This window comes from Rhamphochromis longiceps, linkage group LG5, assembly GCF_057381845.1.
Source record: "Rhamphochromis longiceps isolate RC_006_pf linkage group LG5, R_longiceps_female_GT1.1, whole genome shotgun sequence".
NCBI classification, from domain to species: domain Eukaryota; kingdom Metazoa; phylum Chordata; class Actinopteri; order Cichliformes; family Cichlidae; genus Rhamphochromis; species Rhamphochromis longiceps.
Window position 1 is genome coordinate 14,338,811 of NC_140561.1, and position 21,302 is coordinate 14,360,112.

The 21,302-nt window shown below is 39.0% G+C and overlaps 1 protein-coding gene across 4 annotated transcripts in view; it reads right to left on the bottom strand.

The window, feature by feature from the left end:
- The window catches only part of slc2a9l2 (solute carrier family 2 member 9, like 2), a 169,419-nt gene that overhangs the window by 9,623 nt on the left and 138,494 nt on the right, over window positions 1-21,302 (bottom strand). For all 4 annotated transcript variants that reach the window (XM_085406006.1, XM_085406004.1, XM_085406005.1 and 1 more), the window contains one exon: window positions 7,428-7,555. In XM_085406006.1, coding sequence (XP_085262132.1) covers window positions 7,428-7,555 — 128 coding nt within the window. The remainder of the gene's footprint in view (window positions 1-7,427; window positions 7,556-21,302) is intronic.

Here is a 21,302-nt window from a genome sequence, read left to right on the forward strand (position 1 = left end):
CATGTGAGCTTCACTGTAAGTAACTGTGTCACCACTGCCTTTACAGAACGCAACTGAAAATCAAAGTCTGTGTCTTCAGATAATGTTCCTGTAGGGGGACTCCCACCTCTGTGTCCCAGATGAGAGTTTTGCTTTTGTCACAGCAGCAGCTCGCTAAAAACACCTCGTGCAACAGCATTTAATGAACATATATGTGCCGGCGTTGTTAAAAGAAAGTCTGATATGGGACAGAACACCCTCCAAGATAATAATGGGGGTTTTTTTTGTAACTGGAAGAGTACTAAAGGTCTAGAAATAAAGAATTAATAACCTTGGGCCGTCCCCTGTACAGGTATTTAAAAATGCAGTTAAAATGCAGCAGGAAAAAAGAGAATAATAAAAAAGTAGTAATAAAAAGTATTAAATTAGTAAAAAAGTATAAATATTAAAAAAGAAAATGAAAAAATGAGCATGTTATGGTTCCACAGTGAAAGTGTTTAATCCAGATTCATATTTTAAGCTTAAAAACAGGTTTTTGATTTTTCTGTTTGTTTTGTTTCATGTTCATCACTGCACATATGTGAGTAAAAAAATATTCCCAGTGACTCTATTGCTTCATAGCTTATTCTATAAATTTCATTTTCCCAATAATGGGAAAAATAAGCATGCACACAGTGTGTACAATAGTACGGAGCTCCATATGTCTTGAACTCCAGGAGCCATAAACCTCCTATCCAGTAAAAAGGCCTCTAAAATCCTCGGGCTTTTTTTTTTGGGGGGGGGGGGGCTTGGCAGAGATACTACATGTGCAGGGCATTCTGTTATCTCACAAACAAAAGCTCAGCGCCATTCTGTGTGGCAGAAAACTGCCGCTGGAACACCTGCAGTGAATTGTCTGTGTTATCAGCCTGATTTCCCCCTACTACACCCAGAGTGGCAGTACAGTTTATAATTGTGTTGGCACTGGTCCAGCTCCTGTTGGGGAAAACTGCAGCCACTCAAGCTGCACAGGAGGTTATACATGTAGTCCAGTCGCATGGAGGAATTTAACACCCTCGTTCAGAATGGTTAGCCCTCTAGACAGACGCATCAAAATGCTGCCAGTCTTCCCCCACCATGATGGAAACCATTCAAAGTGCCCATCCTTGACGTCTGCTGTTTGAAGTGTAACATATTTGAAATAGCTGTAATAACAGCCAAATTATTTCATATCAGTTTTTCTTTTGTTCTGGTGCGTTGTTCTTCTTGGAGAGCAATCAAAAACGATCCCGTTCCCATATCCCTGCTTTCTGCTGCACTGCTTCAGTGATTCTCTGAATGCCCAGTGCTGATCTTGTCTTTGAGAAAGCGTACACTGCAAGAATGTGCAGTTGTTGAAGACATCAGTCCAGAATCAGAAAAGTGCTAACCATCTGAGTCCACCAGCTTGTCCCAGGGCTGTCTGGGTTGTGTTTGCAAGCTAAGACTCTTTTAATGTTCATAATGATGAGTTTATTCAATCTTTGGACATTAATAGATCTGATGGTGCTTCGCTGATCTCCATTTTCTTCTCATGAGGGATATAAATTGATTTCTCTGTCCAGCGTGCTTGCTTTCCTCTTTGTGATCATGGCCTCATATTACCAAGTCTAGCCTTATTTCTTGTCAGTGACTCACTCGCTGCTTTACAGGAGATAACTGCTATGAATGTAGCTGCACAAGAGTAACTATCCCCATGGGCCACAGATTCTATCCAACCCAGGCATATGCTACATCACAGGCCTTGTTAAAAGGGAAGTCAATTCAAGACATTTGACTTCTCACACTGGGAGCAGATTTCCTGAAGTATCTAATCTCTCTGGATTGTCTATCAGGATAGTCAGGTTGACTTTAAAGTAATACAGGCTGGTTTTATCTTTATAAAAAGTTAAAGAACTAATTTCAATGAGCTGAAATCCACTAAGTGATAAGACTATAAGGCTGCAACGGATAAACTAGAAATTGCTTCAGATAAGGCAGTTGGTTCTCAGGAAATGAGGGCAAATTCAAAGGCCCAACACATTTACAATACCTAAAGGTCAATTTTAGTCCCATAGGATCTGCAGTATAGTGAGCTGGCTGATGGCTAAAGACAAAGGCAACCAAATGTTTGTAAGAGACACACACATACACATAAAATGGCTCAGAGTATGAGAGCTGCTGAAAGAAATACCACCAGCACTGCATAGGCACAATAGTTAAAACTCCAGAGGAAGTCAGATGTCCACATTTTGCAGCCCAGTGTCTATGTCTGTTATAGCTGTAAACACCATTAACATTAAAGGATCCGACCACATCAGCCTCGATCTTAAAAAAGCAAAAAATACAAATAAAAAGCTCACACATCGACTTGGGTGGTAGAAATGTCATCCATCACTAAAAACATGCAGTTTAATTTATCTGGCATAAATCTGATGTGTGTATGAATGCGATGTTTCTGTGCGTCTGAGTGAAAAGATGTGGTTGTTGTGGTAGCTCAAATTATTAATTTTTAATGCAACCTAAATTGTGGCACAAAAAGACCAAATTTTTTTCTCCAAACAGTTGCAGTAAAACATGCTGCAGTAAAACAATGAAAAAAAAAATAGAAAAACAAACAAACAAAAACACAGGGATGCAACAAAAAGAGTTACGATGAGAGGAGGCAGCGACGAACAGTTGCCTGGAGCAACCGGTTGGGTTTCAGGAGATGAAAGAGGACCTGGTGTCTTTTGAGAAAACATTCCAGTTTTACACACTGATAGGCTCTTCTGTCCTCAACTCCTGTATATTTTTTATTATGTCACCCCAAATTTCATTTCTAACAAACAACATTCAAGGATCTTTTTTTTGCAGTTTTTTGAGAAATCATGTGCATTTAAAGCAAAACTCTCAGCCTGCTCTCTATATTAACCTCTGCACAGTACTTTTGGGTGCTCTGTCTATCCTTGTCTATTTGTAGCAGCTCTTTTTAAAAGGCTAAAGTAACGAGTATCGGCTGTGTGCTGGTTAGGAGAAAATACACCTGAACCGCCACCTTGTTCAAATAAAAATCCTTTTCTGTTGGCACCAAACTACACGAGCTCTTATGCAGCGTTGAATGTAAATCTGTTTCTGTGTCTATGCATTCAGCATTGCTGTCACGTCTCACACTGTTACACCTTGTTAAGAAATGTCCAAACAGTGAAACCGGCGCATCAGCGGTACAGCAGGATACATATCAATGCAGGATGCGTTAAGGCGCAGTGTTGCTGGACATTCGAAGACATTTTGACTAAATGGATGAACAACATCAGACATCACAACATCTCTGAAACACGTAAGATTAAATTTTAGCATTACTGCACAGCTCATGAAGGCTGTACAAACTTTTAATCTTTACTGCTGTTAAGCTCCAAATACACTGCAAACATATACCAACATGTTCCAAAATACAACTGAATCTTTAATTAAAGATCCCCAACTCCAGAAATGAAAATGCCCTTTTCTTTTAAACTATAGATCAATCCAAGTATCGATAGTATTGATACCAACTGCCGGTATTGGTATTGGATTGATAATAGCATGACAGGATCGATAACTTGTTTCTACCCTCCAAGTTCACTTTGTTCCCTAATGAATCGTGTTAATTTTTGATTTATTTAAAGTCTGTAGCACATTTAAAACAACAGAAGCAGAAAGACCCAGTTTCAAAATACACGAAAGGCTATAAAAGGTGTGTTTTGCTGGTATGTCTGTGAAGGTTCTCAGTCATCCAGGTCATCGTAGTCAAAGGAGCTTGCAAAGAAAAGCGTCTGGACTTCTTTAAGTTGCTTGAAGACGTTTCACCTCTCATCCGAGAAGCTTCTTCAGTTCTAAGGTCAAATGGTGGAGAGTCCCAGGTATAAACCTAGTGGGAGTGACCCCCCACAGAGGGACAAAAGGACCCCCTGATGATCCTCTAATCACCTGAGCCAAGGTGTGAAACTGGGTGTGGGTCACAATCAGCCAGAGTTTCGGGTGAGTTCATTGTGAAACCTGGCCCCACCTTATCATGCGAATTCCTGAGGTCAGATGGCCCAGGATGTGAGTGGGCGTTAAGGCGTCTGGGAAGGGATCTCAAAACTGGATTATAGATGGCAGAGAGTTGGTGTCGTAAACCCCCGCCTCTGTTCAAAGATGGTCGCTCACAGTGGACATAGATGTCCACATAGACATCTATGTCCACACTCTCCACCATTTGACCTTAGAACTGAAGAAGCTTCTCGGATGAGAGGTGAAACGTCTTCAAGCAACTTAAAGAAGTCCAGACGCTTTTCTTTGCAAGCTCCTTTGACTGTTTTGCTGGTAATTATTCCAAAAATTAAAAATCACAGTGATTTAGTGCTTAATAAAATGTATTCAGAATTAACAAATTAATAATGATTCATCTCATAAACCATGATACGCTACTCTTCCTCACATACACTGCCTTAAAATGATCAGTATTGGTATTGGCAATATCAGCCTTGTATTTACTTAGTGTCAGATCTGTACAAAAACTTTCAGTACTACCACCTCTAGTTTGCAGGATTTTTGTTTAAAAATTCAATTCTAAACTAAAACCTCTTTGATATCACTGATGGTAAGTTCTTAATTTTGGAAAATAGCTTACAAGCTAGACGGGACATTATAAAACAGTTTTCAAAAGTAGTGATTCTCATGAAAATATCTAATCTGTAAAGTGGGTTAAGTGCCCCTTAACAGTAACTTTTACTGCCAATATTTTGCTGGTACGGAGTTAAAGCTCACAATATTATCACACTAACCAGGGAAATAAAACCCCAATTCATAATTCCTGTAGAGTATGCCCTGCATGGCTTAACTGCTTTTCCTCAGGGCTGTGCCAGGCGAGGCTTGTAGTAAATGAAGCAGGATCACAGTTTTCATATCTGCGCTTTACATAAAGGTCAGGATTAAGTTTAAAGTCTTCTGTGCTCAATCCAAGTGCCTTGAAGAAAACTACCTTATAAAAGTTAAGTGGTGTGCGTCGGAGCGCCAGTCGAAGCGAGTTCATCTTCCTATCATCATTTTTAAATACATTCAGGCGTACAAGCATGATTTTCAAGAACATTTTCTTCATTCGGTTAAAAATCATGCATTGTTTGGTTAATAACACTACAGCTTTGGCTTCTTTTGTAATATATTTTTTTATTGTAAATTCAATATATGCTCCTGATGTTGTAAACCTGAGTGAGTAAGCTGCAAAATCATACCATAACTAAAATGCAGTGTGAACATTAAGGAGTGTTACAACATTGATATTTAATAATGATGATATCATGGGAATGATACACATATCCACATACAGGGAGTGCAGAATTATTAGGCAAATGAGTATTTTGTCCACATCATCCTCTTCATGCATGTTGCCTTACTCCAAGCTGTATAGGCTTGAAAGCCTACTACCAATTAAGCATATTAGGTGATGTGCATCTCTGTAATGAGAAGGGGTGTGGTCTAATGACATCAACACCCTATATCAGGTGTGCATAATTATTAGGCAACTTCCTTTCCTTTGGCAAAATGGGTCAAAAGAAGGACTTGACAGGCTCAGAAAAGTCAGAAATAGTGAGATATCTTGCAGAGGGATGCAGCAGTCTCAAAATTGCAAAGCTTCTGAAGCGTGATCATCGAACAATCAAGCGTTTCATTCAAAATAGTCAACAGGGTCGCAAGAAGCGTGTGGAAAAACCAAGGCGCAAAATAACTGCCCATGAACTGAGAAAAGTCAAGCGTGCAGCTGCCAAGATGCCACTTGCCACCAGTTTGGCCATATTTCAGAGCTGCAACATCACTGGAGTGCCCAAAAGCACAAGGTGTGCAATACTCAGAGACATGGCCAAGGTAAGAAAGGCTGAAAGACGACCACCACTGAACAAGACACACAAGCTGAAACGTCAAGACTGGGCCAAGAAATATCTCAAGACTGGTTTTTCTAAGGTTTTATGGACTGATGAAATGAGAGTGAGTCTTGATGGGCCAGATGGATGGGCCCGTGGCTGGATTGGTAAAGGGCAGAGAGCTCCAGTCCGACTCAGACGCCAGCAAGGTGGAGGTGGAGTACTGGTTTGGGCTGGTATCATCAAAGATGAGCTTGTGGGGCCTTTTCGGGTTGAGGATGGAGTCGAGCTCAACTCCCAGTCCTACTGCCAGTTTCTGGAAGACACCTTCTTCAAGCAGTGGTACAGGAAGAAGTCTGCATCCTTCAAGAAAAACATGATTTTCATGCAGGACAATGCTCCATCACACGCGTCCAAGTACTCCACAGCGTGGCTGGCAAGAAAGGGTATAAAAGAAGAAAAACTAATGACATGGCCACCTTGTTCACCTGATCTGAACCCCATTGAGAACCTGTGGTCCATCATCAAATGTGAGATTTACAAGGAGGGAAAACAGTACACCTCTCTGAACAGTGTCTGGGAGGCTGTGGTTGCTGCTGCACGCAATGTTGATGGTGAACAGATCAAAACACTGACAGAATCCATGGATAGCAGGCTTTTGAGTGTCCTTGCAAAGAAAGGTGGCTATATTGGTCTCTGATTTGTTTTTGTTTTGTTTTTGAATGTCAGAAATGTATATTTGTGAATGTGGAGATGTTATATTGGTTTCACTGGTGAAAAAAAATAATTGAAATGGGTATATATTTGTTTTTTGTTAAGTTGCCTAATAATTATGCACAGTAATAGTCACCTGCACACACAGATATCCCCCTAAAATAGCTAAAACTAAAAACAAACTAAAAACTACTTCCAAAAACATTCAGCTTTGATATTAATGAGTTTTTTGGGTTCATTGAGAACATGGTTGTTGTTCAATAATAAAATTATTCCTCAAAAATACAACTTGCCTAATAATTCTGCACTCCCTGTATTTAAAAGATGGACATAGCTTTGATATTAAAAAATTAAGCCACTGGTAAACTATGTATAAAAAAATTGGTCCACATTAATGCTAAAAAGAATGATAAAATGCATTTAGTGTGGGCCTTCCTTGTGACTAACAAGTCATTACCCTATGAGATGGTGGTTAAAATACTCAGTCCATATTTGATATGGATCTAAACTAACCAACGACTGGTGTCATGGTGTCTACACTCATCTTTTACATCCAGTGGCCAGTACCCCAGTGTGTGGATACGATTGCTCCACAGAGGTGACCTGTCGAGGGTGTACGCGGTCCAGTAACAGCTGAGAACTGGATAAGCAGTTAAGAAACTTGATTGACAGATGATTGTGGATATGAGTGAGACGTTCACACTTTACAGAAGCTAGCTTTCCTCATTTGCCAGTTTTCTCTAACCCCATTTGGCAGAAAAGATTACATTTTATACGTTTTATAAGTATACTGTGTGTTATTTTTGTCATGATAACCGTGTAATTAAAAACAGATATTGTGGTAGCCTGAGAGTATACATAAATAATGCCACTTACTTGAATAAATGGAAAAAGGAGGCCCACGGCAAAGTTAGATAGCCAGTTTACTGTGCCAGCGATCATGAAGGCAGCAGGTCGATAAGACTGTTCAAACAGTTCCCCGGTCAGGATAAAGGGGATGCCACCTGACAGAGAAAAAGACAGATGCTTAATGATTTATTGATTGATTAATTTTATTATTTTTTTTAAAAATTCTCCAATCTGCTTTATATTTGTTACAATTGACAAAAAAAATGTGCCAGGTGACTTTAAGTTAGATATTAATAATCCCTCTAACTGTACTGCAACAGAATTTCTTAACATTGCTAAATTATTCATTTAGGGCAATGTGTTACCAGCCCCACACAGGATCTGGCTTTTACGCTTGACATATCTGTTAACTGTCGCCTAATGAAAGCCATTATTCTTACACCAACTCATAAAAAATATGTCTTGTTGTCTTGAGTAACAATAATAAGCACAATCCAAGGTTCAACCCTATCAACTGACTCATTCATCATACTCAGTTTTCTATCTTTGCTATATCTTCTAAGGTTTGTGAAAAATTTCTGTTGTCTGAGTTTTATTTATGAGTTCCACAACACGCCGATGATGTGGAAGTCTCAAAAACTCACAAAAAGTCATTTAAAAATATGATACATTTGGCTTTAAAGGGTTAAAGAGGTTTTACCTGTCATAAATCCCTGGCACCTCTCTATCACAAACAAATCCCTTTCATCTCGCTGTGATCCAGATTACTTTAAAACAACCAGTTTCTTCCCTCCTCAGACTCCACTGCTTTAAAGAATTACAGACCCATTTCCAAACAGCCATTTATTTCAAACATCTTTGAGAAAATTGTTGCTCATCACTTCCTTCAGCTGGCTGAGGGAAACATCTTTGATTAATTCCAATCTGGTTACTGATCAAACAGCACCACTAAAACATGACCATAACCTAAAATTACTAAAAAATACAACACTAAAGATAAAGGTGACTATTCCACTTTGGTCCTACTAGACTCATCTGCTGTCTTTGACACCACTGATCATGTCATTCTTACTAACAGATTACAGAATTAGGTTGGCATCACTGCCACAGCTCTCAAATAGTTTTCATCACAATTATCTGACAGATACTTCAGTCCTTATCCGCACCTGTCTTATGTGGAGTCAGTCAAGGCTCAGTCATTGGCCCATTTCTGTTCTCTTTACTAATGTTACCCTGGTTGAGCTTCAAAGCCATTTCTTACCATTTATATGCTGATGATACACAGCTGTACTTTTTTTGTCAAGCCTAACAACCTGAACAGCCTCCCCTACATCAGGGGATGCTTCATTGTCTGTAAAAAAATGGATGTCCTCAAATTTCCTCCCATTTCAATTCTGGTAAAATTGAAGTTTTTTATGATCAGTCCTGAAAACTTCTCTGTGGAGCTCACATCAAGAAAGTGCATCAGCTCACTCTGGAGTAATATCATATCATCTCCTAAGGACATTGGTATCACAGCTCTTAAGTTAATCTTGTTTCCTTCATCACAGAAAATAAATCCTGACTGTGATTCAATAATGTGGTATTGTTAATACGCAGTTTAGTTTTCTCCAGCATTGATTATTGGAATCATTAACACAAACACCACAAGTTCTGAAATTATTTAATGGGAATCCTCTACAGTTTCTATTCCAACAATACATGCATATAGGCATAAATCCTGGTATTAAGGTCCAGACCAAACTTTTGTTGAAGTGAAATAAAAGTTGCTTCCCTGTTGTCTTATCAATAAATGACACAACAACACAGCATGCAGTTAGAATATTTTCTTAAGCACACAAAACACATGAAGATGGATTTGCTAAATTCTTTTGGCCCCTCAATTATGGATGTAAACACAGTGCCACAGTTGAAAATGGCTAAAAGAGAAAACCTTCGGGCATTCTTATACAAACCAAAGAAACAGTAAAAGGCAATCATCTCTTGGAGCGCTGAGTCTTGGGTAGATTATGTTGGCAGAGAAGCCAAGAGTACCAACAATTTGTTGCAGTGGGCGTATAGCATGTGCAGTAGATTGAAAAAAAGCATGATTAAGGGCGCATGCAGCATGTTTTGCTTGCTACTGATAAATTTCAGACATATTAGGCATTTTGTGCATGATTCCTCCCCAGGATTGCAACTCTGATATAAATGTAACACAAAACTAATCACAGTAGCAGGACAGCACCACACGGGACAGAACAAATGTGCAGACACACAATGCAGAGAGAATGTGTATATATGTATAAGTTGTATAAGAGGCTAGGGTTCGGTGTGTTTACAACTATTAAAAAAATGGATGAAAAGCAAAGTGATATTTAGAGCAATTTAAGCTTAAAAATGTTGGCAATGCCTTACAATTTAACTTCAGTTAATTAAGTGGTTGAGGATTTGCCAAGGACAGCCATTTAATTGGGCTATTCATGTTATACGGCCAGCAGCATAAGTTTGTGGAGGAGACGGCATGCTACCATCTATGTGCTAGTTTTACCTAAATGTCAAAGCCCTTTTCTCTGGAAACATCCGTCTTTATGACCTGTGCGGACACATTTTTACTGTATGGCCTATTTATGTTAACGATTAATATCCAACCGCGTATATACATGATAAAATTGAAAAAAAAAATGTACGGGGGGAGATTCCTGCTAGAGGGAATTGCATTTATCAAAATTATACTGGCAAATGTTTTCTGCATTAAAACATACAATTGTTTGGATTACAACACGTTCACACTGAGGGACTCGCAGCTGGTGGGCAATGCATGCATACATTACAGCATTCTGACACGTTCGTGTTCATGCAAAAATATGACATGTGCATTGTTCCAGTGTTTATTGTAGCGTACATCAAAACCATACAAATGGAAGAAGAAATTTCAAAAGATATACATCCAAATACAAATCTCAGAACCAATGCTGTAGCTTTGCTATTCACTTGCTTACTAATGGATGGCGTGTTTAAGTGTATTATTAAATAATTAGCATTTATCTGCTAGTATGACAGAATGCAATTAAAGCTATTTAATAATTAAGAGATCATTTGTGACAGAAAACAAAAGGTTTAATTAAAAAACATGAATTAAATCAGGCCTGAATGATATAACATCACAGAGCAGATCAGACCAAAAAATGGGTTGGATTTGTGACAGGAACTGTTGCACTGTCCTTCTGTTTAGGGCTGAACGATTATGGAAAATAATCTAATTGCGATTTTTTGCCCCAATATTGCGATTGCGATGCGATATGCGATTATTTTTTAAGGTCTTTGTCTTCTGTATTATTAAACAAAGACAAGCAATACATCATATAGTATGGCCAATACTATATTACATTAATTTTAAACTGTTCTTTCCTGGAAGACAGACCTCTGTTATGATGACATGAGGTGATGCATGAATTGATGACTGACATTTTTATTTAACTTCTTCAATCACAACAGTATATTTGAACATACACAATAGTTTATTTTTAGCTTACAAACATCTGAGCATAAAGTGCTGACAAGGAACCCTGGTGTAAACATTAAAATGAAAGTCAGTACAATGTGCAGATTGCAGAAATATACATTAAAAAAAATCAGTGGCTTTACCACACTCAGTTTTTCGACATCTGTGAACTACTAGACAGTCATTCAATTAAAAAATAATATTAAATAAATAAAACTAATAAATAAAAAATACACACATCTTACTGATCTCTGCAGTCAGTAACATTACACATAAAGTGCAAACATAATAGCAATTGTATAAACACACACACAAACACGCCTTTAAAGTTTAAAGGCGTGAAATTGGACGGTCTAGCCTTCTGATTAGCGTCACCGCTGTCTCGGTGGAGTTTAATAAACTCGGCCGTCTGCTTCTTGCTATCTAAAATATAACCTCGACTGTCTCATACTTCTGTTTAATAAGTTTTCTGTTTGACGTTTAGTCAGCTGTGTGAAAACCAAGGAGGAACCCACCCGGGGGATTAATAAAGTTTTATTTTATCTAATCTAATAACTTTAATCTCAGCCAAACCGATTTACTCACGAACAAACAAAACACTGAAAAAAGCCCAACAATAACATTTTTAGGTTGTCTAAGTGACTTATATATTACGTTTAACCCGAGCAGCGAAACTCCGCGGTGATCTGAAAATGATGTGCCGGGAGTTGTGCCGTTCTCGGCCGCATCAGTAACCCTCGAGCTCCCGGCTAGCTGTCGAGCTGGTGGGTAGCAGACGCCTCTGAAAACGTCGAAGCACTTTTGCAAATATGGGATATCTTGATAAACCGAGCAGATATTTGATGTTTACACAACTACTTTCTCGCCTGAAAATATGTTAAAAGTTTATTTTGTGACCCAGAAAGATTAGTATGAGTAATTTTAAAACTTAGTAGCGGCCGCCATTGCTGGAAACTGGAGTTTGGCTGGGCCGCGCTATGAATTCTGGGATATGGTAGTAATTTGGACAGCCTTCGGCGCGTCGCTGTGACGTAATCGGTCTACAAATGCGGCCTCAGGAGGATGCAGCCCATGAATTTGGACATGTCCAGAGTATAATCGCAGCCTTTGCGGTTAGAAAATTGCACTTGATCATGTCGCGATATTATCGCAAATGCGATATATCGTTCAGCCCTACTTCTGTTTCAGCTTGACCTGCTGCGATGTCAGTGGACTGGTTACGCGCTACTAGTGCCAGACCCTTGATCTGTTGTGCCTCAGGCAGACAGAGCTGCAGAGTAAAACAAATACAAGAAGGCCTCACTAGAGGCAAGTGGGTTTCTTTCTCTCTCACCCACAATTAGTTGTGACAGATCTTTTTGTTTTAAATCAACTTAAATATTTATCAATCAGTGTTTTATGCCAACGCTGGAGTTTTCATTTTTCATACATATAGTTTTGTTTCATTTACAAAAGCATAATCAGCATTATTGTTTATGAGATGGTTATAGTTGGTTTTAAATTATGCACAGGTCCCAGAGACACTGCTGTTCCTGGAACAATCTTGGTTATGTGCGTAGTCACCCCTAATGGCAAATTCTGAGCTAAGAAAAATCCTGTGTGACCTTGTCATAACTCATGTGGCTTACTCGATTGCTCTCCGTTTGTTGTATCTATGTTTCTAATATTATCTAACAACAGTTCACACACTAATTACATAATGGGATAATACTGTCACAGTAGCAGAATGGTGCCCAGCAAGGGCACAGCAAGGGTGTCATATTTTGCGGTATATTCAGAAACGTCCAAGTATTTAATGGATTTAGAAGTAAAAGATAATCGTGCTCAGAAAATCATCATTAATGCCAGTAGATGCATTTAGAGTTAGACTGTTAAAGTACCAGTTTTTAACATTTCCACTTAATATTTAAGAACATCACTGTGGAGTTTGAAAAGCAGCACCACTACTTAAACTGATGTACTGCTGAGCAGTTCTGAGTTGTTCTGAGGACTAAAGTAAAATGAAGTCTGGTATTCATTTACTAATTGTGACTTTATAAAATCTTGGCTAAAACATTTTAATCCTTGTGAGTTTGTTAAAGGTTATAGCAGAGCATTTAAGGAGACCATCTGCAGGGATAACATTTTTTTAAAAAAAAAAAGCAACTAAAGGGAAAGATTATTTTTCTCGCTGATATGACAAGAAATGTAGACGTCGTCTAAAATGTTACATGACTGAGAAAAAACTGTCAAAGCTCACAAAATTACTAGGATGTTTCTGCTTTTCTTTGCACGCCACAGAAATGCACATATCTATTACCGGCTCAGCTTCACATAATCAGATGAGACTTATAAAGTAAGGCTGTCATGGACCTCAACACATCACTGCAGTTTTGTCAAGCTATTTGCAGGTATGTGACCACAAACAATGCAACACTAATGTGTCCACTGTTTTGGACAATAAGCCCCCAGTCAACTGGGCTTAGAAACATCCACAATCATCTGGCAACCACTGGATGCTAGATGTAACTGGCTGCTGGAGGTTGACAGCAGTTACTGGGAACATGACTGCAAAAGCTCGAGTTACTGGTCGTTACAATCACCTCATATTCTTTCACCCTCTGGTTGATGAATTGAGACAAAATTTGTTGCATTTGCTGTAGTTTCAGGGTGGGCTTTTTCCAAGCAGCCATTTTGACATTTAAACACAGGTGGTAGTAAACATTACTTAATACTCTGTAGCTAGATAGAAAATAATCTTTGACTTAAAAAAGATGGAAATGTCCTATTTTAATGGAAAGTAGGACATTAAAAGAGTTTAATATGGTAAATATATTGCACATTTACGTGCTAATCATCAGTAGCATAGAATTATCATACTCATGTTGGGATGCAGGCAACAGCTTTTGACTCAAAACACTGCAGTGCTTGCTAACATACAGCACAGAGTGACTAGCATGTATTTTGTGTGTCATCCAGAAAACATCTTTTAATCATCTCTTACGTTCACTATCCATCTTGGCTCATTCATTAATTTTGGGCAGTTTAAAAATAATTACTAGCTGGCTGACTGTACTGCATTATGCACAATAAAAAGTCATCATAAATATGAGATAATTACTTTGGATTAGTTTCTTAAAGTAATTTCCATCCAGGCGTGGGTCATGACACCATTAAGAGCCTGGTTTGGAGTCAGTAAGTGTGCTCTGGGCATCTGTGACATCTTTCTTTTATCTAACACAAAAGAGTAGCAAGTAAAATGTCACTAAAATAACTCTTCAAAAATGTGGAGGCTGCTTCTGCTATTCAATGAAGATCAGAAGATATTTTTAATTCGGTGTATTCTGGCGAAAAGAAAAAAAACTGGCTGAGCATCAGCATTTGACTAACTCCACAGCTGTTGTATTACCCAGTTTGCTGTGTTTACTCAAAGGCTTTTCTGACACTAAAAGAGAAAGATGTCTGTGAGAGTGAACTGTGGGGAGTTAAGCTCATATTCTGCCCACAGCAGGAAAAAAAAACAGCTGAGGAATTTCCAGGTCAATTGCTCTCTCAGCTTGAATATATTGTAGATGAGTCCAGAGGAGAGAGGCGAGGCCATTTTTGCCCAGGAGCAAGCAGAGTCATGGCACAAACCGGTGGCCCTGACTAGAAACATGCTAACTGGTGAGTTGATGCTTAATCTTTGGGCAGAAACGAGAGGCTTACCAACATGTCAGCGTTAACTTTGGAGTGAAGGGGAAAAGTCAGGATTGCAATTATTATATTATTATTACAGGAGACTGTTTGCAGGACACACAATGCTGAGTCCACACAGAGCTCGCATTGACAAAGGAATTCATGTGCCATCTCAAAGGATTCCTGATCCATGACACCATTCATGTTTCCAACAATAGGAAAACCTCTTCCGGCTGGTAATGCAGAGACAGTTATGAATCCAGAAGCAAAGGCATTTCAAGTGTTCTCTTCTTCACATTCAGGACCCAAAAGACAGCCGAGGACGAGCTCCTGGCAGAAGATCAATACCACATCTATGTGAACAAAACATTGTTTCCTGCTTTTCAGAAACCGGGCACTGTATCCATGGGTGGAATATTACAAAGTGCAAACGATCCTCACAGGAGACATCAGCCTTGGGATGCAAAGAAATATTTATGAAGCTAAGAAAGAAATTACAACAATCAGGGCTCTACTGCAAACTACAGCAACTTATGATCATAATTTATATTTTTATGCTAAATGCAACTGTGAGGGTTGATTTAAGTGTTAATTCATGAGGCTAAATGACAAATTAGTCAAACGACATACTGTACAGCAAGACTGGGATATTAAAAAAAAGTAGAAACTCTGCCTCTGTGTACTGAGAAGACACAATAAATGACAAGAGATGATAAACACAAAAATGACAGATGCACCCACACGCATATAATTTCACATGCAGAGACCATTTCCCTCACAGACTCATAAATCCATAAGACTTTACTTCTTCCTTCATTTCTTTTGCTCTTCTAATCATTTTTTTCTCCGTCTGCCACGCATCATTAAGTTTCCCCTTGGTGTGAGTTCACTCCACAGAGACGCTGCTCTTATCACTTCGGTTTCTGTGTGTTTTTGCTCGTGGCTCCTAAAGAGAAAGCGCATGCCACTCTTGTCAGGAAGCATTCCCATCTTACCCCTGGTGTCTCTCATTGCTTGCCACCTCTCACAACAGCAAGCCGGGTGGCCCAACATGTTTATGTCCAGATTCTCAGGTGAAAGGTGATTCATCTTGTTCAGTGGATTTCAGTCTCCTCTGTCGTGGCCTGTCTGTAGCACTTTGCAACCATCTTTTTGTCTTTCCCTCACTTATATCGACAAATGGACGATTGACTGCAAAAATCCATAACTTTCCAAAAAGAAACTCTTTTGTTTTAAATCTGATTTATGTGAATGGAACTGATTTGACCTAAATGTGTCGTGTATGATGGAGTTATCCTACTTTTGTTTTGCAACTCCCAGAAAATTATTCAATTGTACTAAAATAACAATACAAGTCAGGCTCAGACCACAACTGCCGATTATTTATTCAAATAGCTTTTAGCTGAATTCCAATGCAATTGAAAATCTTTACGACTGTGATTTAATTTACACTCCACCAAAGCTCCAGTGATATAAATAATAACAGTATTTCACCACCCACACACCACCACGATTGCGAAGGGAACTACACATTGAGAATCCTTAATGTTGCAGCCAAATTGAGTGTCCTTCACTCTCAAAGTAGCAGTACTACTCTATTACTAGCCATACTCACACAAGCCCTGCTCTGAAGAAGAGTGCTGCTGGGCTGTGGCTGTGGAGCCACATCTTGCACTGGGTCGCTGCTTCTGTCAAATTAGATACTCTTTGTTTTTGAAAAAGAAAACAAAAGAGATCACCGTGGTTCTGATTGGTGTATCGAATCTGGCAGAGCCAGCAGGGGCAGTTGTGCTGGCTTTGAAAGATGCAGGTATGCCCTAGGTTTGGTTTTTGGCTAAGAGGAACTCTGATTCTTAGCTCCTGTTCACATTAAAGCAGCTGAAAGCAGTATATATTTCACTTCACTTCACTAATAGAATAAGGTGTCACTCTTGGTCGTACAACCCTTATATGTGTCCAGTAATTTTGCACAAACATTTCACTTAAGTTGTCTGCCAGTGAAAAATGTGCACAGAGCCATTTTTATGTAAATACACAATTTACACTTGGACAATAAGGGGTCTAGTGTAATATGACAGGGAACACCAATTATTTTCCTTTTATCGCTGAACAATGTTTATCTATAGCGACTGCTTCAATGCTTTTCCATAATCGCCTCCAGGCAGATTTGCACTGTAGTGCACAAAAGAATGTCATTTGCATTTTATCCCACAAAGAAAACTCTCCTACAACACGTGGGTTTGTTTACCTGCTCCTGCAATGATTGAATACTTCCATTCTGACCAACAGATAAAATGTCAAAGGAGCAACGTGATCAATATTAATATGTTAATGTTGAAAGAAATCACTGTGTGCCATCAATGTGGTCAGCTGATTTGGGGAACAAAAGGATTCAAGGACTCTCCACTGGATTATGTTTGTGTAAAGTGAGCACAATATGCTACAATCTAATTAAAAGTTTTCTTCAGCCACCTACCTATAATGAATGTTCTCAAACTCTCACGGGCCAGTGCTACCACTCAGCCTTCTAGTAGATGTACATTTGGTTTAAATTAGAAAATCCTAGAAGATTTTTTAAAAAGTTGCCCTCTGACTTTGAGGTCAAGGTCACTGGGATTCTCACTCTTCCGAGACTTTTAGTAGATGCATTTATAGTATTCATTTGCAAAATTGTTACTGCCTTCTGCTCAAGCTATTGTATTCACAAACTTGTCGCATGCTGGCCTGGCAGGGGGACAGCTATAGGTCATCAACCTTTTATGGATGAGAGGTAAAATGATTATATCATTATTACTTCTGATTAGCGTCATTAAAATACATTAAAATAGTAAGCGGATGGTCACTGGTCAGGAGCAGGACAAGATCGCAGTTACATGTAACCAACCAGCAAAAAGTTGACTGCATGAAAGTAACACATTACTAGAAAGAAAAACTTGTCAAAGTTGTAAAATGTTTGTTTGCAGCAGCTCACAGCCATGACTGGGAGGAGCTTTTTAAAACTTTCTCCTTACTGAACATTTTAGTAATTCCAGTGTTCAATTACAATGCTTCCCTGTGAAAAAGCTAAAAAAAAAAAAAAAAGTTCTGAGGGAAAAAAATGAGTTCTTCTTCTGAAGATAACTAAGCTCAAAGAATAGCCACATGCTTATTTTTAATTCTGTTTAACTGACTCTGCCCACCACAGTCCTTTTTTTTTAAAGCGCTTTGTTAGCGTCTTCTCCTCTAGAGATCAATTCTGCCATTTCCTCAAAGTGACAAGTTTATAGTGGCAACACTTTCTGTGAGTTCAGCCTGCATTGATCCCTTGCCCTTGTGCTCTATTGTTGAGGATTAGAAGAACTTTTATTTGTTAGATCACAAACTTCATCTCCAGGCTGTTCACTAAAGAGAAGTCATCAGGGAACTGAGACAGGGAGAAATAAAGAGGATGAGAGATGAGTTTGTACCATACACAAAGTGCTTAGTTTGACAATATGGGTTTGTTTCTTGTACATGCTCGTCTCTCAGTGGTATGTCAATAGTGCAATATGAAAGAAAAGCTGCAAAGTTACACAACAAACCGACCAAAATAACAATGCACACATCTAGGTGCAAACGGTGACAGCTTGACTGTGAAATGCTTATTTTTATCCTCGGCGGCAGAATAATCCCCGCTTTACATGAGAAGTGACTCACCAGCATAAACTGATTTAATTGTTCAGCTGTGAAATGAGCACGTGCTTAAAATATTGATTTCAAGAACTTCTTCCAAATTAGATTTGAAACTGTTTACAGAGCAGGAGAAACCTCTGTCTGCAGGCTGGGTTTGCAGGGGGGCTCAGTTTGAATCCAACAGATTCAAATTCCACGTTCACCATGTGCCTGTATGGATTCTCTCCAGATACTCCACAGACATGCTTATTACATTAATAGGTGAGCCTAAATTGGTTGTACTGTAGGTGTGAATGTGAGTACATCTGTCTGTTTCAGCCTTGCGATAGACTGGGGACCTGTCCAATATTCACCCCACATCTTATCAAATGACAGCTGGAATCGCTTCCAGCCCTACCCCGCAATCTTGATTTGGATAAGCAGTTAAGAAAATGGATGAGTTTCTGTCACATTAAAATAATTTGGTACTAAACTTTCAATAATTTCTGTCAGACGTTAGGGCTGACTCCAAAAAGTGGCAAATTTATTTCACAGTAAGCAGGAAGACAGCTATTTTGGCCAATGCATCCAAACTTTGGATGTTGCCTTCAAGGTGCTGCACTGACGAATCAAAATGCACAGAGGCTCCACTAGCTGATTGATTTTTGCTACAGCTGAGCAAATTATCTCCTTAAAGAAAAAAAAATGCACAAAAAAAATCATATGAGATACGACAACTCTACAGTTTAGATTTAAATTAAAGCCAAGTGATTCGTGCTGTGGAGCAACACTTCACATGCAACTGAGTCAGTGCTATCACAAAGAGCTGCAGGCCCATGAAGCAGGCGTCGCTGCAGTGAATATTCAGCAGGATGCAAGCTGAGGATATTCCTCCCTCGATTGAGCAACCCACGACAAAACGTGAAATGGACACAGTGGACCAGCAGGTCTATTTCACATTTTGCTTTGCCTCTCCAAAATGTGAAATGGACACCCATGCAGAAATTGCATTACAAATAGGGGCAGATAATATATTTAAAGCCATAAAGTTGGTAGTGAGCAAAAAACTTATGAAGTACATCCCAGGGTCTGTAAATTGTCAGAATCAATTAAGCTAGGCGGTTTATATGTATATATGTTTATATGTACATACATGTAAATGTGTTATGTCTGTTTAAATGCTTTCCTGTGATTATTTTCATGTTGGCTCAAAATAAAATATTACCCTCTGCTGTTCCTACAACTTCTGCTTGCGTGTCCATTTCACATTTTGGACAGGCAAAGCCTGAAATGGACACAGTGGTCTGTTTCAGGCTTTGTCGTGACATCGGGTTGGAATGAGATATCTGTTATACTGTTTAGTACTACAAATCCAGTAGAGCTCATTTAAAATTAATTACGTAAAAGTAATAATTAATTTTAGAAGGTTTTGTGAAAATAAAGTATTGGCCTAGACCAGGGGTGGGCAAGTCCAGGCCTCGAGGGCCGGTGTCCCACAGGATTTAGATATGACCCTGGGTCAACACACCTGAATCACATGATTAGTTCATTACCAGCCTCTGGAGAACTTAAGGACATGTTGAGGAGGTCATTTAGCCATTTAAATTAGCTGTGTTGGTTCAAGGACACATCTAAAACCTGCAGGACACCGGCCCTCGAGGCCTGGAGTTGCCCACCCCTGGCTTAGACCCACAAAGATCATTAATGAGTTGGATCCAACCTGTGTTTCTGTACAACACTTTGGGCAAACGTTTTGTTTTTAAACGTGCTATATAAATAAACTGGATTTGGATTTGAACCCAAGATTCACAGGATATTTATTATGTGGATTTACAATTCGGCACTACCACTCAAATCATATCCCTTTAGATTCATGACGTATAACATAAGTACCCACATAAATGAAAAATAATGAAGAATATGTCACAACCACTGAAAGAAACACCAGTGCCGTGGGGGAAAAGACAATATTCCAAACTAACAAACACTTCACTACACTTTGGGGTTGCATTTATCTCTGCTGTCCCACAGGAAACAGTGACAACAGCATTAAAGCTATTTACTTTTTGGCAAGATAAAAGGAATTGCAATCCCAGGACTCTATAAAATAAAGATATATTTTAGGAAGATACTATTTATTGACTTGCTTCTGCTTCGAAATGACAGCTCTCAACTTGTTCTCCATGCAGAGTGTAGGGATGGAAGGAGTGATGGGATGCGGCGTAAGTTTGTTATAGACTATGCAGTATTATTCGTTTACAAAAATAGGAGGCACAGTTAAATGGGTTTAGAAACAGCTCAGGAGTGGTTTCTGACATGGGCTCAACACTCAACACGGGCGACAAAAAGAGAGAATCAGCAATTTCCAGTTGAGGTGAGAGTGTCAGCCTGCTAGAAGAAATTTAAAAAAGGAGTGGTGTGGAGCTATACTGCAGTACTCGAATGCTTCTATTTCAGTACCCTTGCACTTCAATGTATAATCGCTGTCCCTATGGTGACAGCTGCACAAATCATTAGCTTCATGAACGTATACAGTGATTCAATATACAGCCTGCAGCTATGAAAAGACCCAGTAAATCTTGACTAGACATATCTGCATCAAGGATGCTCCACAACAGCTTCAGTGTACACCACAAGAATGGATTTGCTCAACAGACAGCAGTTTCACCTGTCAATCATCTGAACATCTGTCTACGTGTGAAAAATGTGCATATTTTTTTTTCTTCCTGAAGCTTCGACAGCTGTCTGTCACTATTAGAAGTAATATGTCAAAAACAGCACATTCAGTAGTTTGTACCAAACAAGGTGTGTGGACATATGTGTTTGCTGTAATGAGCAGGTGTTGGAGGACTTTGTAAAATCTGTAACTAAGTTTCAGTTCAGACTGAATCTGCACATTTTGTTGTTGTCCTGTCCTCTCCCGAAAATATGTTACAGTTATTCTTGATAAAAAAGAAGCCAGAATCAAATATTTAATTATCACCTGTATTGTTCAAGGATTGTTATAAAGTTTGAGGACAAAATGCCAAATTCATAGAGCAACACAATCACAATAAAAAAGAAAGTAGGCCTTCTTTCAGACCCAAGGTTTTATGTATCAAGGCAACATAAAAACAACTAGAAAAATTTGC